Below are 15,979 nucleotides of genomic sequence, written 5' to 3' on the forward strand. Positions count from 1 at the left end.
TGAACCTTCAATCTATATTGTTTTTTTTCGTATACACAAGTTCAAAATTAGATATCTATATTTGGATTTAATTGACACAAACATGACCTCTGTGTGGGCCAGAGTCTGAGTCTTGGAAAAAGGACATCCCATTTTTTGGGACCTCTAGAGGGGGTTCTAGGTCATACAGTGCAAGTCATGAAAGCATTGAGCTCAGCTAGGTTCCAAGAAGTGCATACAAAACAATAAATAGGGCGTATATCTCACAGTCTGAGAGCAGGCATATAGCGGAGAATGAAACTGGATTCTGTCCAAAGTGTGGGACTTGAGAGGCTACTTTTGGTACACAAATTTTGGACATGCCTGAAGATTGTGAATTTTTGCAACAAACTAGTGTAATTTCTTAATTTTACTTTTAATGTACAATTGCAGGCAAATCCTGAGGCTTTGCCGTTTGCCTCCTTTGATGCATGGAAAGAGAAAATAACAAATCCTCATATTATACCCCTACTGTTACGTTAAGCAAGGAAAGCTATACTTGGTAATTGGACTGCATGTACATAGCCGACGGTTATGGAAGTTAAGTCAGAATTGTTAGATAATTTATATTTTGAAAGGCGATTTACTTTCTTAGACCTGGAAAAGGACATTGAGTTCTATAATAAATGGGGTTTATATATTGAAACCTTGGAACCTCGTGTACAAACGCAAATTATGCAAGTTTTTGAAGGAATCACGTGGTCGCTGATAAGATGGCTTTGATGTCCCTTAGTCATGAGAAGTTTGTAACTGAGTTATAAGTAAGCCTGACCTGTACTGTTTGTACTGTCTGGAGCAAATGCAATGGTTGGTTTCTTAAATGCCTCCTATAATCAGATATCTTTTTCCTAATTCTAATCCTGGTCCTGAGCCTATTCTTGACTTTGATTTTAAGTTTAAGTTAAAAATGGGTATATATTGATGTCATATGATCTCATTGTCATGAAAAAGAATGATAATGTAATAATAGCAATAATAACAGTGTGCATTGAATTTAAATGTCATACCCCCTTGGTCATGATCCCCAAGATCCATGGGTCCCTGGAGGATGCCGCCCACTGTTCTTGAAACAGTAGTAGGCACACCCCTACCCCTGCGAGGAGCAGGTGGATTCCCGTCATGCTGAATGTTTATCTGACTCTTGGATGACGGACGCCTCCTGGATTGGGACCTTCAGCCTCTATGGGCCTGCCCTCTAGCCACCAGAGGTCTGCCTCTATTTGGTGGGTTTCCCTTGAAGGATAAGTTCCCATGAAAGGACTGCAGGAAAGAGCCAAATCTCAGAGACCGCACTCTTGGAAAACAGAGTCAGATCTCCTCTTTTTCCCTGTGAATCTGTTGCCCCAGTCTCCACAAAGGCTGTCGGGGTGGAACTTGTAGAGGGCCCCGCAGTTATAGCTTCAGACTCTGCCTGTCTGGTAATTAGCTGAGTGAGCAAGAATACTGACTGTGTCAGTGAGGATACCCATGCTGGTTCCTTCACAGTCATCGAGGCACTCCCATCGGCCTGCGCGCCACCAGAGCCCGCCTCACACTGTGCGCAAACAGCCCCCTGGTCCTGCTGACCCACAGTAAGTTTTGCAGCACACACAGAAGAGGTATAAAATGTAACCCGTGCTCTAGATTTGACCCTGGCGAGTAGCCCCAATTCAGTAATAGTCCTAAATATTCTATAACAGAATTTAGTATGAGAACTCAGTAATAAAATTATCCTAAAGGTGCTTAAAGAATTCTAACCATAAAACTCTAAGTGGTAATAAGATGGAATAAACTATTACTACTATCTATGCATAAAGCGTGTAGTCTACAATATTAAAACATCCATGGGGTACTTAGCTGACTGAAGCCCAAAGGGTTGCAGGAGGATGAGAGGAAAGTAGTCAGCCCACAACTGTCAGTCTGACAGGGTCCAGGCGTGTCTGAGCTTCTGTGCCAAATCTCCGTTACACTGCAGGGTGATTTTGGCGCAATTTCTCCCGCTCCCGCTGATACCAAGGTGTGTGGGGGAAGTCTATTCAGTACCTTGCCCCCAGCACCATCCTCTCTGGATCACCTCTTTATTGACCCTTATAGGTCAAAACCACGGCTGCCCAGGATGTCTCCACAGTATACATACTGGCCACCGCTCCTCCTCTACATTAGAATAACCGCATAAGATCAAAGTCCCCCCCCTAATGCCAATGCCTCAGCGGGGAACTTGGTATCTCCCAACATGGACGCTCAACCTGACGGGAGCAGTAAGTGACAGCCGTGACCCCCGCGATTGTCACGGTCATCCAATCGACCTGGATTGGTACATTATTCGATTTCAATGTCGACTGCTACTGACTCTTGTGAAGAAAACACGGAGCACTGCTCCCCTTAGCCTATAGATATAAGCGCTGCCAGCAGCAATTATATCTCCTGCATAGCTATAAATAACGTCAAAGTTTAAAACAAGAAAGAAACCTAAATATAAAACAACAAGTACTGCAGAGTAGTACCATGTGCAGCCCAACTCCTTGGGCACTTAAATTAAGCCGAGTCATGTAGGGGTTGCAGAGGAAGGAGTCAGCAGTAACTTTAGTTGTTAATGATTTAAGTGCCAACTCCATGCACCCTCATACAACCCCATGGTAGCAGTGTCCCAGAGTAGATGATTGAGAAAACAGCATAATGGAAGCAGTACTTCATAACCAGTATAGCCATTCCATATCCAAGTGATCTGGGCTGCCCACAGGAGACACTGGAGTTCATCCATGTAAAATAACCACCGCTAGTCAGCACTGTAATCAACCAAAACTGATGTAAATCTAACCTAGAAGTTAAAGCCGGTGAAACAGTGATTGTGAATTTAGTAGTAACACAGATTAATTGTCTAATTTTTAATTGATAAGTTAGAACAATTTAGTTGATTGTGTATTTGCACAATATTCACTTTTCCCAATTCCTCTCCATTGCATCCACAACAATCATTCTCTTAAGAGTTCTGCTCAGTTGAGTCTCGCCTCATTCTGTCAGGGTCAGCTGCATTCCCTCTCGGACTATAGAGACAGAGCGACAAGAGCAGACTGCTTCCCGACTAGGACATTGCAAAAATATACCCCATTTATAAGTAGGTTTATATTGTGTACAGGAAATCCTTTTATTCTCAACAAAATAAGCTGGAGCCTCCGTTCTGTTCTCTGTAGCAGCTAAATTAAATACAGATAATTAATAATTAAAATAAGATGTTCCCAAATAGGACTATAATTTAATAATAACTGGAAAGTCAAAGTTGTCCAAGTTCAAAAGAAATAAACACATTCTGCAGGGTCAATGTTCACTTTAATCTTCAGAGTAACAATATGTAATTCTGCATAATAAACCTTATCTTTCAGCCTGTTGTATGTAATAAGATATGGTCATATTTATTACAAATTCAATAACCCCAAACGGGATGCAAGATGCATGAGGAAAATCAGAACCTGCTTGATTGACTTACAAATAGGTAACTTGTTTTCCCATCTCCCAGAGATACTCACCTTTGTTTCTCTCAGCATCATAGTATTATTTTGTTTTTGTCAATGTCTGTGTCCTCGCTGTAGCAATGCAATGTGTTGTAGCAAATAACATGGGCTTAACAGCACCTGGATACTAAAAAAACAGATTTCGGTATTGGAGAGTCTTCCTTGGCATGACAACATACAGCACAGTGATCTTCTCCGTATCAATCTCATTAGCTTCAATGTACCAGATGCTATACCTACTCTACATGGAGCTTGAGCAAGATTTTCGGGATGACAGATGAAGATTACTATTATTCTACTCTACATAAACAAGGACCTTGGTTTCTAGCAATCTTAAGCCTAGATAGGTCCTTCAGATATATCTGGGCGAGCTTTTATTGTTCACAGCTGTGGAAAAACTACCAATGCAATGGAATGCTTTTAAGTGTTTAAGAAAAAAAGTTCAGGTAACAAGCAAAACAAAGAAACCAAACAAAAAAAAGTTTTAACACTAACAAAGTAAATAAGCAAGGTATGACAATACTTGAGAAATGGATACACTGTATTAATGACTTCTAAATTAAATTATCTAAATCTGACAGCTTTAAATGACAATATATACAACTGCATGTCTAAGCGACCTTCCCCATTCCAGTTCTTGCTGAACAATAGAACCTATTATTTCAGCAAGGTTATAGCGCTATACAGTGGTGGAGGCCATTTTGTTTCATGCCTCAGCTGTGCATAGGTGACATGAGCAACACTCAACTTTCTAATATTTCTAGGAGTTCATGTTTTAATCACAGACGACAAACAAAGGCAATGGGACAACATAGATCTGAAACATCGACAACTTCTCTGTCAGATTAAACGAATCACCCTGTGTATTGGGAATAACTATAGTTAATGTACAGCAAAACCTAAAATGCAAGTTTTTTTTTTAAATGAAGCGTGACGTACAACACTCACAAATATGCAAATGTTTCAGGAACTTGTAATAATAAACAGATCTAGAACGAGGCTGTGGGGAAATATTATTTCCATGCACACCAGACTTCCTGTCTATAATTCTTCTGAAGGACACAGCATGGAGTCACTTGAACGTGGAAAATGAACATCTCGCATACATTGAGACAATATATATCATACATATTCTGTCTGTGTATGGGGACTTCTAAACACATCTCTGAATGATACATAAACACCTTTTCACATGGAGCAACTTGTATTTTAGGTTTACCGTCCCATTAAAAATACAGCTTTAAGTGGTCTGAACTGTGAGGACTGTTAGACACAAGTTTATAAGCTGTTATTTTACCCTCTAATTCTAACAAACAACCATCTTTACTGCTCCTGTGGTACATTCAAGAGTATCTTACATTCTTGTACAGCCATTTTATGGATGAACTGACTAAAAATGCAGCAGGAACCAGTGATTGAGACACAAAAGTGACTCCTGGTGAATGGTTAGGCTGCATTCACATGAATACCGGTTCAGCCCATAAAATGGCTGCCTTCACGGTGCATCACCAGTATATAAAGTGCAGAACTAACACGCGGCCTCCGCACAGAACGTAGAAAGGCAGAATACTGAAAATAAGAATAAGAAGGGTTCCTTGGCATTATACTGCATTATAAGTGACACGCATGGTTAGGATGATTTACAGGCAGTCTCTAGTGCCCAACAATGAGGTAAATAATCCAGATGTCACGAAGGTGCCACCTTTACATTTTCTTGTATAGAATGATCCATGCACCCTGTGACCTCACATAGAGCGATGTGATTCTTGAGCCGAGCACACCGTTGTGAAACCCAGCTAGGGCCCACAACAATGCATGGATGAATGGTTGGCTGTGATTTGCAGCTTCCGGGTAGAAGCGAAGGCAGATGTTGGGCTCCGGCATTATTGCGGTGGCTATTGCAGAGCTGGAAGCAGTGATTGAGGTTAGGTCTGAGCTAAACTGTAGGCCTCGGACTTTCCAACGATGAGAGCAACCTGCTGGCTACTTTCTGGTGATCAGGTGACCCAGAGCTGTACCTCTGCAGCAGGTCTGTCGCCCGTGCTCGTAGATCCGAGTTCAGCTCTGAAGAGGGGAGGTAAAGTAGCACCAGACAGCTCTCCAGCACATCGGGAAATGGCAACACCTATAAGGGAAAGGAACAAATACAGAAATAGTAAGAGGTAGCCAATCAGGAGCCTGAAAAGCAAAATACATAGTGTGTAGAGGTTGAGGCGATGTGTAGATAGAGGTGCGGGATGTGAACGGACGCACAAGCATTCAGCTTTTGAATTTAAAAGTACCAGCCCAAAAGCCTCAGGTACCCACGGATTACCACAATGGGTAAATCAGGGCACTCAACTGCTGCAGCAAGGCTGGGACTCGGGCTGTCGATATCATGCCTACAGCCTTACAGATCCTCCTTATATACAGAAGACAGCACCCACAGGTACAGGAGCTGGGGAACCTTCCATACCTGCAGTACCCTAGGCGATAGCAGCTTCTGAATAGTACGTCAAGGACCATGTTAGACAAATACAGATAGATCTGTCCCTGCTGAGACAGGAAGTGCAGAAGACGAACGAGAGAGTGGGAAAGGGGGAGAGTGTCTCTGTTCTCTAGGATTCAACCACACCGCTCCACATACATGCTTGGCATATCCATGTAGCTGCTGGCATATAAGCAGGAATGCATAGACATGGAAAACAGGCTGCACACAAACTGGTAACTAGTGAAAGAGCAGAAAGTAACAATCCAGAGGAATTACTGGAACAATGGCTCCTGCAGCTGTACAGAAAAGAGCCCATCGCTGACCAGTTTTTAGTAGACCAGGGCCGCTGTTTACCGGCTCAGACCTGTCCACTGGGCGCTCCACCGTGCACTTTCTTTGCCAAGCTAGTTTCCCAGAAATAGCCCACATGGCTGTTAATAGTCAATATTAAGTTACTGTCTAAGTAAAGCAATTACCAAAATTGTGAACCCAGTTCAGACAGGGATCATGCCAGGCAAACGCAGTAGTACTAATCTGTGAAAGCAATTCACTTATCTCCAAGTTTATCATTAAAAAGAGGATTTTTATACTTACGATAAATCCGTTTCTCCGATTCCATCTTGGGGACACTGCTACCATGGGGTTGTATGAGGGGAGCGTGGAGTTGGCACTTAACTAGTTAACTTGTTTAATGTATCAGTGCTGAAAGACCCCTCCCCTCTGCAACCCCCTGTAGCTCCTCAGTTTAATTATACAGCCCCAAGGAAGATAGACCAAACAACATACAGCAGAAGGAAGGGAACACAGTGTCCCCCAGATGGAATAAGAGAAACGGATTTATCGTAAGTATAAAAATCCTCTTTTCTCTTTCATCCTATCTGGGGGACACTACTACCATGGCGACTTTCCAAAGCAGCCCCCCTAAGGTTGGAACCGCTCCGACAGCCCGGCACGTAGAGCACTACGGTCAAAATTGGCGTCTGAAGACGCGAAGACATGGAATTGATAGAATTTTGTGAAAGTATGGACCGAGGACCAGGTGGCTGCTCTGCAAAGCTGGCCCGCTGAGGCCCCATTTCTCGCTGCCCAAGACGCCCCCACCGAATGGGTGGAATGGGCAAGTAAGTTGACCTGGCACAGGTCGGTTAGCACCGACGTAAGCCTGCCTAATGGTTGCCGTAATCCATCTTGCAATGAATTGTTTTGAGGCTGGCCACCCTCAATTATGTGAATCAAAAAGGATAAATAAAGAATCTGTGCGCCAAATGAGGGAGGCCCTCCTCACATAAATTTGGAGAGCTCTGACCACATCCAAACACTCCATCGAATTTTGTCCGAAAGACAATGCCCCTGCCTGATACACTGAAACCACAATCTCTTGGTTCACATGAAGTGCCGAAACCACCTTTGGTGCGAACGAAGGAAAAGTCCATAGAACTGCTCTGTCCTCGAGAAAGAACAAATATGGCTCACAACACAAAAGGGCTCCTAATTCTGACACTCTACAAGCCGATGCAATTGCCAGAAGGAACACTACTTTCCACGTTAAGAACCTTAGATCAGCTGAATGCAACGGTTCAAAGGAGGCCCCTTAAGCATATAGAGTACTAGGTTGAGATCCCATGGTGCCGTAGGCGGGACATTACTTGGTTAGATATGCAAGATTCCCTGCAGAAAAGTCCTAATATCCGGCATGTCTGCCAATCGAAGGGGAAAGAAAACCGAAAGGGCTAATATTTGTACTTTTAAAGAGCCCAAACAGAGACTTGCATCCAGGCCATCCTGGAGGAATGCCAGAAGATGGGGAAGACGAAAAGACGACGAATGGCAGGGCATCTAATATAAGTGCGCCAGATGCGGTGGTAGATATGAGCCAAAACTGGCTTACGAGCTCACAACAGCGTGTTCATAACTCTAGGAGAGAATCCTCCAGACCGCCAAAGGTTGGCTTCAGTCAGCCGCAGCAAGTCCTGAAGTCGGAATGGGACCTGGAGAATGAGGTTATCTCACAGTGGTAGACGCACTCCTTGACCTACTGCCATTGAGATAATGTCTGCATACCATACTCTCCGCAGCCAGGTGGGAGCCACTAGTATCACTGGGAGTCTCCCTTAGCTTACTCTTCTGAGAACGCGGTGAATCATGGGTATGGGTGGGAACAGATATCCCAACCGGAAGTCCCAGGGCACGGTCATGACTTTGACGGCTACCGCCAGGGGGTCCCTTGCTGTTGTGCCTCGACGCCATATCCGTATCAGCGACTGGAAGACCTCCGGATGGAGTGACCATCCCCCGGCATCACTGCATGATGGCTTAGATAATCTTCCACCCAGTTTTGGATGCCTGGGATGAAAACCGCTGAGATTGACAGAATACTCTGTTCCGCCCATGCAAAGATCTGTGCTGCCATTGTCATTGCTCCTGCACTTCTGGTTCCGTCCCTGTCTGTTGACACAGGCCACTGGTGTGACATTGTCGGATTGTAACCTAACCGGAAAAACCCCAAAGCATGGTCTGGGCGCCTTGAAGCATGGCCTTCAACTCCAGAATGTCGACAGACAGGGAAGACTCCTGAGTCGACCACAGGGCTTGAAGGCGTAAGTTAAGGGCCACAGCTCCCCACCCCTTCAAGCTGGCGTCTGTGGTCACTATGATCCAGGACCACGGGGCAAAGGACCTGCCTATCGCTAGGTGATCCTGGACCAACCACCACTGAAGAGACACCCTCACTTTGGAAGACAAACGTATCCTCTGGCGTTCCAACTGCAGGTGGGAATCTGACCACTTCGTTAAGAGGTCCCACTGGAAGCGCAGGAATGGAACAGACTGTAAGGAATTGTCTCGAAGGTCGACACCACCTTACCTAGGAGACGCACGCATAAGTGAATGGTTGGACTGGGAGTGACCAGGACCCGTGTAGTTACTTCTCATAACGACCAGGCCTTGTCCTCCGGGAGAAACAGCTTTTGTTCTCTGGTGTCCTGGATGAGCCCCAGGAAGGTCAACCGCTGGCAGGGAATGAATTGTGATTTTTTTAGGTTTATTAACCATCCATGGTTATCCAGAATCTTGATGGTAAGAGTTAGGTGGTGTTGTGACAGATTCACCGATGTAGCCTTGATGTGGAGGTCACCTAAGTATGGTATTATTTTGACCCCCTGGGATGAAGACATGCCGCCATCACTGACATGATTTTTGGGAAGACTCTGGGCGCTGTGGAAAGGCCGAAGGAGAGAGACCGGAATTGGTAGTGGTCTAATCCTACCGTAAATCTGAGAACTGACTGATGCCCCTCCTAAACGGGAACGTGAGGGTAAGCGTCCTTTATATCTATTGACGCTAAAAATTCGTCTGCCTCCAGTCCATTGATTATTGACCGGAGGGACTCAAATCTACACCCAAGGGTGGACAGATTTTGCATTAACATTATTAAATTTAAAATGGGTCGGAATGATCCATCCGGCTTTCGGACCAGAAACAGATTTGAACAGAACCCTTGTCTCTCTTCTGGTTGTCTGGCACCATGCAAATTACTCCTGCAGAAACAAGAGAAACAATACGAAGCCGCATCGCCTGTCTCCTTTCTGGATTGCGAGGTAAAGATGTTGCAAAGAAGCGAATCCAAAGGTCTTGGGATGACGCTATCCACTGTTCCCTGAACAGACTCAAATGCCCCCTCACTCCTGCTGTCACAAGAAGGGGTGAATGACAGTCAGGATGCCATTTTCCGAAACTTTTGCGGACAGGCGTCTCGTAGAGAGGGAGGACCAACCTCTATAAGAGTGGCCCCTGCTACCAGTGGGTCTACCTCTACTCGTCTGACCTCTAGCAAAGAAGCCTTCCCGAAAGAGCTGCCGAAAAGAACCAGAACTAGGAGGTTTTGCCTTAGGAACATTTACTGGCAGAAAAGTACGTTTGCCACCCGTGGCCTGGCAAATGATATTGTCCAATTCAGACCCAAACACCACTGAGCCTGAATAGGGTAATGTTTTAATGCGATTTCTTAGATTCTGTACCTGCATCCCAGGACCTCAGCCATAGGGTCCTTCTAGCTGCCACTGCTGAAGGCAATATGGAGGACGAAATAGAGGCTGCAATCTGGGCCACCTCATATAAGTATCCCGACGCCTCTTTCAGATGCAGGGCAAAGGAAAGCAAAATCGTAATCGCGCTGTTCCTCAGCCAACTGTTATGCCCATGGTTTCAGCGCCCGCCATCAGAGTACCGGTGCTCTATGCCTGTAAAGGCAGCGCCGGTATGTCGGGAGGCTGTCAGTGTGACAGCGGCTTCATTAAGCCGCCTGTCAGCACTGAAACACTGCAAGCGCTGTCAGTGAGAGCCGTCCGGCTCTGACAAGACAGTGTAGTGTGGCTGCGTATAAAGGGAGTGTGTTGTCTAAAAAATATTTTCCTAAAAAAAAAATAAAGGAATGAAATAGTAAATCAAAGTAAAAAGCTATGCTAGAACAAAAATTAAGCACAAGCTCCCTTGTGCACTTAATCTAAATTGAGGAGCTATGGGGGGTTGCTGAGGGGAGGGGTCTGTCAGCATTGATACATTGAACAAGTTAATTAGTTAAGTGCTAACTCCACGCTCCCCTCATACAATCCATGGAAGCAGTGTCCCCCAGATAGGATGAAAGAGCCTTAGCCGTTACACCAGATACCTCTAAGGCATTTAATTCTGCGGAATGGAGGTTCCTATGAGCCTGATTACTGTATACCTTCTCAATGGCAAGGGTCATGGGTTGGTATTGAACTAAAATTAGACAGTCGTCTTTCACGTCCCCAAACATCTATGTGGACTGACGCTCCCTAACTCCAGACAACACCACTATGCGTTTCAGGCTGGGTGGGGTGTTTTTCATCGCAACAATTTGTAATATATATAAAAAAAATCATCAATAAGTATTACCTGATTATTAAGTCATATCTAGATGGGTTTTGGATTGAATATGAACCTATTTGCCTATAGCTGCACCAATTATGATTGGCGCTATATAAATAATATTACCCAGCTCTGTACAGAGAATAGTAAATCATGCACATTAGTCACTACTCCATTACATTCTAAGTTTTCCACCAAAGAACCAATAACCCTACCATTACGTTTTTGTAGGAAACCTACAAACTCTACACAGATAGGGCCTTGATGACATCTATTCCAATCACCTCAGTCCTGTGAGAAAGTAATGCTAACCACTGTGCTACAGAATACAACCTGTAGCCATTCAGATCACCGAAATGCTGACAGCAACATAAGACAAGTGAGCGGATCACATGGGAGGCAGAGACCTATCCCCTTGTGAAATTGTGAAAGTCGGAGCAGGGCTGGCTGTATCATGGGTCACGGTGTGAGAAGGTGAATGGATGAATGTGGTAAGAAACAAAGTAAGAATGTCCTAAACAAAACAATGTCAAACTAATGATGGAAGATTAGACTCACAATATGCAGTTAATCATTTCAACATTGATTTTTAAATGTTAATTAAAAGAGCATAAGTTACAATTCTGAGACAAGCTGACTTCTTTACATGAATTAATATGAGTATTTATTAGCACACTGCTAACTATATTAAAAAAACTCTTTATGTTACAACTCCCAGGTCCTACCTTTAAATATTCAGGAAACTCGGCTAGTTTATGGTTTGCAGTAGAAAGCTTCTTCATCAGCTCAGTCAGGGAGATTGGACTTAGGCTAGAACTATAGAAACAGAGAATGGACAGTGAAACAATGACCATATCGGACAGACTAGTAATAGTGACTGTCTGAGAGGCTCTACTCACGTCTGGCTCTTGCTGTCAGGAAATTCTTCTGGAGCTGATGTTGGGTTTGTGCTGGAGTCTTGCTCTAACTCCAGAGAGTTGTCCTGGATCTGCCTGGCCCTTTGATGCTGCTGTATCATCTCTCGCAGAGCTTGCTGTACATCTGCAATCTCCCGCTGAGCATTCTGGAAACCAGCATGCAGTTCTGATAACAGCACCGCGACGTCGGACAGGGTTCCTGCAGTGTCCTTCTCTCCTGGGACAGGGAGATCAGCATCTCCATCAGAAGAGGTCTCCATCTTCAGCTCCTGCACTGGATGACTGCGTTGCTCATTCCACCATGCCTCATACAGGTTCACATACGCTATGAACGCCTGCAGGCTGTCACAAGCAGCAGAACTGTGTTTGTTGTCTGGGTTGAGGTTCATTTTCAGCTCCTCACAGCCTGAAAGTAAAAGAGGCATATATAAGGATCGTAAATAACTTTTCTGCCTGGTATCTCAGGAAGAAAACAGGTTTTATTACATTCATAAAGAATACACGATTAATACCCAAAAAATGTTGACCTAGACACAATAATGAAGACACAAGGACAATCACAGGATTTTGAAAGGAGGAAAGTTATACTACAAAAACTATGATAGGAACAAACTAGTGATTTATGTGGGTGACAGTCCTTATTCTGTTTTTGATATATGCATAGCATAGACAAGCATAGTATATTTGAATCCTACCCTAGTATAGTCTAGAAAGTGTATTCTACAAATACATGGTAGTGGTTTTATAGATTTTGTAACTTGACATCTTTTAGACAAAATGTATTGGCTTGGGGGATTCCAAGCCTCTGAGCTTGCACCAGCTTTTGCCGCCTGTGGGAAGTTACGTTGATTTCTATTAGGAGGGCAGAGCAGAGGAAGGCTTAGGGCCCTGGCCTGGCCAGCGTGGATTACCAGGGCCAACCCTGGCATTACAATGTACCGCAGCTTATAGCTGAAATCAGCCCTGACTGGCTCAGCATAGAGCAGGATGCTTATGGTGATAGGCTGCACAGCAAATCAGGGCAGGGGGTTGATCCAATCCTCCTCCTGATGATCCAGATGAAGGGTCCTATTCTTCCCTTACTCTTTTGCTCCTCATGTACCTTCAAATCTGGTTTCTCACTTTCCTTTTTCTTCTTATTGCTCCTCCCCTTCTCTTTTGCTTGTCCCCTACCTTCCTTCTGCTCTTCTCTGTCCTGTTTCTATTCCTGCTTTTCTACTCCTCTCCTTCATGTGAGCGTGTAGAAGGCAGACAAAGGAGCTCGTCACACACAACATTCAAGTTCTGCAGTTCAGGAAAGTGGGGTGGTGGTTGTGGGTTATTAATGTAATGTGCGTCTGTTGATGTTATTAATGTAATGTGTGTGAGTGGCTATTAATGTAAGGAGGTGGTTATTGATGTAATGTGGGAGTTGGTGGTGTAATTAAAATGTGTTTGGGGGAGAGTATTAATGTAATGGAGCTCTCCTCCACCGGACAGTACAGCAGGTAGGAATGAATTGGGGTGGTAGTGATGAGCTTCCATCACACCTGTCACATATGTTTCTCTCATCATCTCCCTTTATCCCACATATGAGGTGGGGAAGGGGGGAGGGCAACACTTCTCTTGCACACAAGCCCACTAAATAAATAAGGCACCTCTGGTACTATATGTTCTGCAGGCAAAGGAAACTGATAAAAATACTGGACTGCGAGGTCTACTTGTTTATAAAGTGTAATATGTAAACAGATAAAAAAAAAAAAGTTAACAAAAAGCTGTAGGGAACAGTTCTGCTAATACAGCTGTTTGTCTATTGATCAAGGTCAGTGATGGACAGTCACAGAAACATGGCAGCGTTTATTAATTAACTTTCAAATGATCTATGAAAACCAAACTTTTGTCACATTCAAGGAAAGAAAATACAACAAACACCCAATATTAGCGGAGGAAAAACATGCTTGCGGCATTAGTACAAATACAACAAACAAAACAATTCAAACAAATAATGGCACCGATTTAACGTCAATGGCTGTAAAAGGGCCCACTGAAGAGTACATTACCTCCTGTTACAAAACATGTTTGTGGTACACAATGTATAGGTCTACTCTGCAGACATGCCACTATGTATTTCCCAGGACTTACCATTTGGAAGCAGCAGTTGGGAAATCTCCTGCATTAATGTAAACTGTCCGGCCTGGTGACCGCAGGAGAGCGCACGGAGTAAAGCAGGAGCTGCCTCGTCCCAGCTCTTTGAGAGGTAACTGAGAGCGGACAGCGCCACCTCCTGGGAGATGTGCAGCAGCAGCTGTGTGTATCAAAGAAAATGATCATTTTCACTTACTTGCACAAGACTTAAATAATAACATTGAAAACTGCAAAGAGATGTTAAAAACAACAAATACATTTTTTCCCTAAAATATTACAAATAATTTACATACTAGTTTTGTTAGAAAAGAAATTTTGCTTTTGGTCCTTTTCTCCATTGAAACCTACTGTGAACCCTTCACTCTGTATGGCCGATAGTGCAACTAGATACAATGGAGGCAGATATTTTGTGGACTGAACCAATACTCATATAGACATAAAAAGTTAGGCTAACACTTAAAACATAACCAGAGGTATATTTTCTGTGACTGATAGTGGAGCAGCACGATCCTGTGCGCTCCTGCTGTCCTATTACTCAAAGTTGCTAGTGACAGCCCCAGGTTCTGATCTGCATTTGGGGGCTGGTTTGCCAGGAAACCGAGTGACATCATCAGGATTTCACTGAATCTCCCCTGCCACTTATACTATTAGATTCAGTGTAACCCGGATCTAATAGCAGCTTATATAGGAGCTGCTATGAGCTCCTAATATTAATCTTGGACACGCATTAAAAAAGGGTTTACTATTTAATCATATCATCCCCACTTTGATTCCTACCCTGGCCACAACTATACATTGTCAGTGAGATTAGGGAACAGCATATTACGGGATGGTGAAAGAAGTCGTCCATTACCTGTCTGGGGCTGGTGTTGGCTGTGGTAGGAGGGGTCTCAGACGCACACAGCTGCTGATAGGCCTCAGTATATTGGTCTGCTGTGCACACTCCATACTCCTTCTGCCACAGGCCTGCGAGTTTACTAATGAAAGGTTCCACGCTGCCTATCCCCATCCATTCATGGAAACATGGGGCGGACTGTGTCTTCCAGTCTACCGGAGTCTTCTCCTCTAGGTGATTAAACAGCAGTTCACTCGTACAGAAAACCAGCCTCTGTCCCTGCAAAACAAGGACACATTCATATACTGTTGTTTTCCACTTCATTAACCTTGTAGTACTTCAACAAGAGCGCAGGGTACTGTCTGACAAGTATAACTGTCCTGTGTAAGGGAACCTCTTCCCCGGGAACCTCACTGCAATGGCCAGTTCTCCAGTAATCAACACTCTGCAGGGCTTTAAATGAATACAGGAGCAGTACGGTTATATTGAGAATGCTGACCTGATGGTGTTGTAGTACATTCTCCAGGTGTCAATCACTGGAGAACTGACCATTAACTTTACACAGGACCCCCATGATTGTGCAAGTCAGGAGGACGTGTATTGTTTTATGAAAATAAACATTTACATTGATTTCTTCTTGAATAGAATGCATCATAGGTCAGTATGGTGGGGCAGATGCTGTATCTAGGTGGTTTAGATATAACAAATAGAGGATTCATGCAAAACACACCTTAAAAAGTAAGATGTGAATAATCACTCCAACTGCAGTGTGGAAATAACCACATTCTTCTCATGTAGGTATACCTATAGAATATTCCACAGCTGCGGCTGACTTATCATTGCAACCAAATAGAACACACAGATTGTCAGGATCTACCTGGCATGTTGTAGAAACAATGGCAAAACAATCACATTTCAAAACAAAATCTCTTCTTGTTACACGGTTATATGAGAAGTTATAATATCAATCCTTCTATGTAGAGGAAGGAATAGGTGGCTTTACACAGTTATTGTGCCCGACATAATTAATCAGTTTACACCCCATCAAGCTTAGTATATAAAGTATAAAAATGTTGGGTAGGCCCATTGACTGATAGTTTGGTAATTGGACTGTGGCTAGAACTATATCATTATGGCTACTGTCATATGTACCTCAGCAATCATTTCTAAAGTTGTCTCGATTTGCTATTGTTTCATAACTAAGGTGATGTTGATAAAAGGAAGTGTCATAGAAAGACTC

At 43.8% G+C, this 15,979-nt stretch overlaps 1 protein-coding gene across 1 annotated transcript in view; it reads right to left on the reverse strand.

Annotated features, from left to right (window-relative positions):
- Positions 1-3,302: 3,302 nt before the first annotated feature.
- Positions 3,303-15,979, reverse strand: part of GEMIN5 (gem nuclear organelle associated protein 5) — a 67,459-nt gene continuing 54,782 nt past the window's right edge. Inside the window, exons 25-29 of the mRNA XM_075210127.1 lie at positions 14,758-15,018; positions 13,902-14,064; positions 11,763-12,186; positions 11,589-11,679; positions 3,303-5,631 (exon numbers count right to left, since the gene is read on the reverse strand). Of these exons, the coding sequence (XP_075066228.1) occupies positions 5,443-5,631; positions 11,589-11,679; positions 11,763-12,186; positions 13,902-14,064; positions 14,758-15,018 (1,128 nt within the window). The 3' untranslated portion in view covers positions 3,303-5,442. The remainder of the gene's footprint in view (positions 5,632-11,588; positions 11,680-11,762; positions 12,187-13,901; positions 14,065-14,757; positions 15,019-15,979) is intronic.

The sequence above is a fragment of the Mixophyes fleayi genome, chromosome 4, assembly GCF_038048845.1.
Source record: "Mixophyes fleayi isolate aMixFle1 chromosome 4, aMixFle1.hap1, whole genome shotgun sequence".
Classification (NCBI taxonomy): Eukaryota; Metazoa; Chordata; class Amphibia; order Anura; family Limnodynastidae; genus Mixophyes; species Mixophyes fleayi.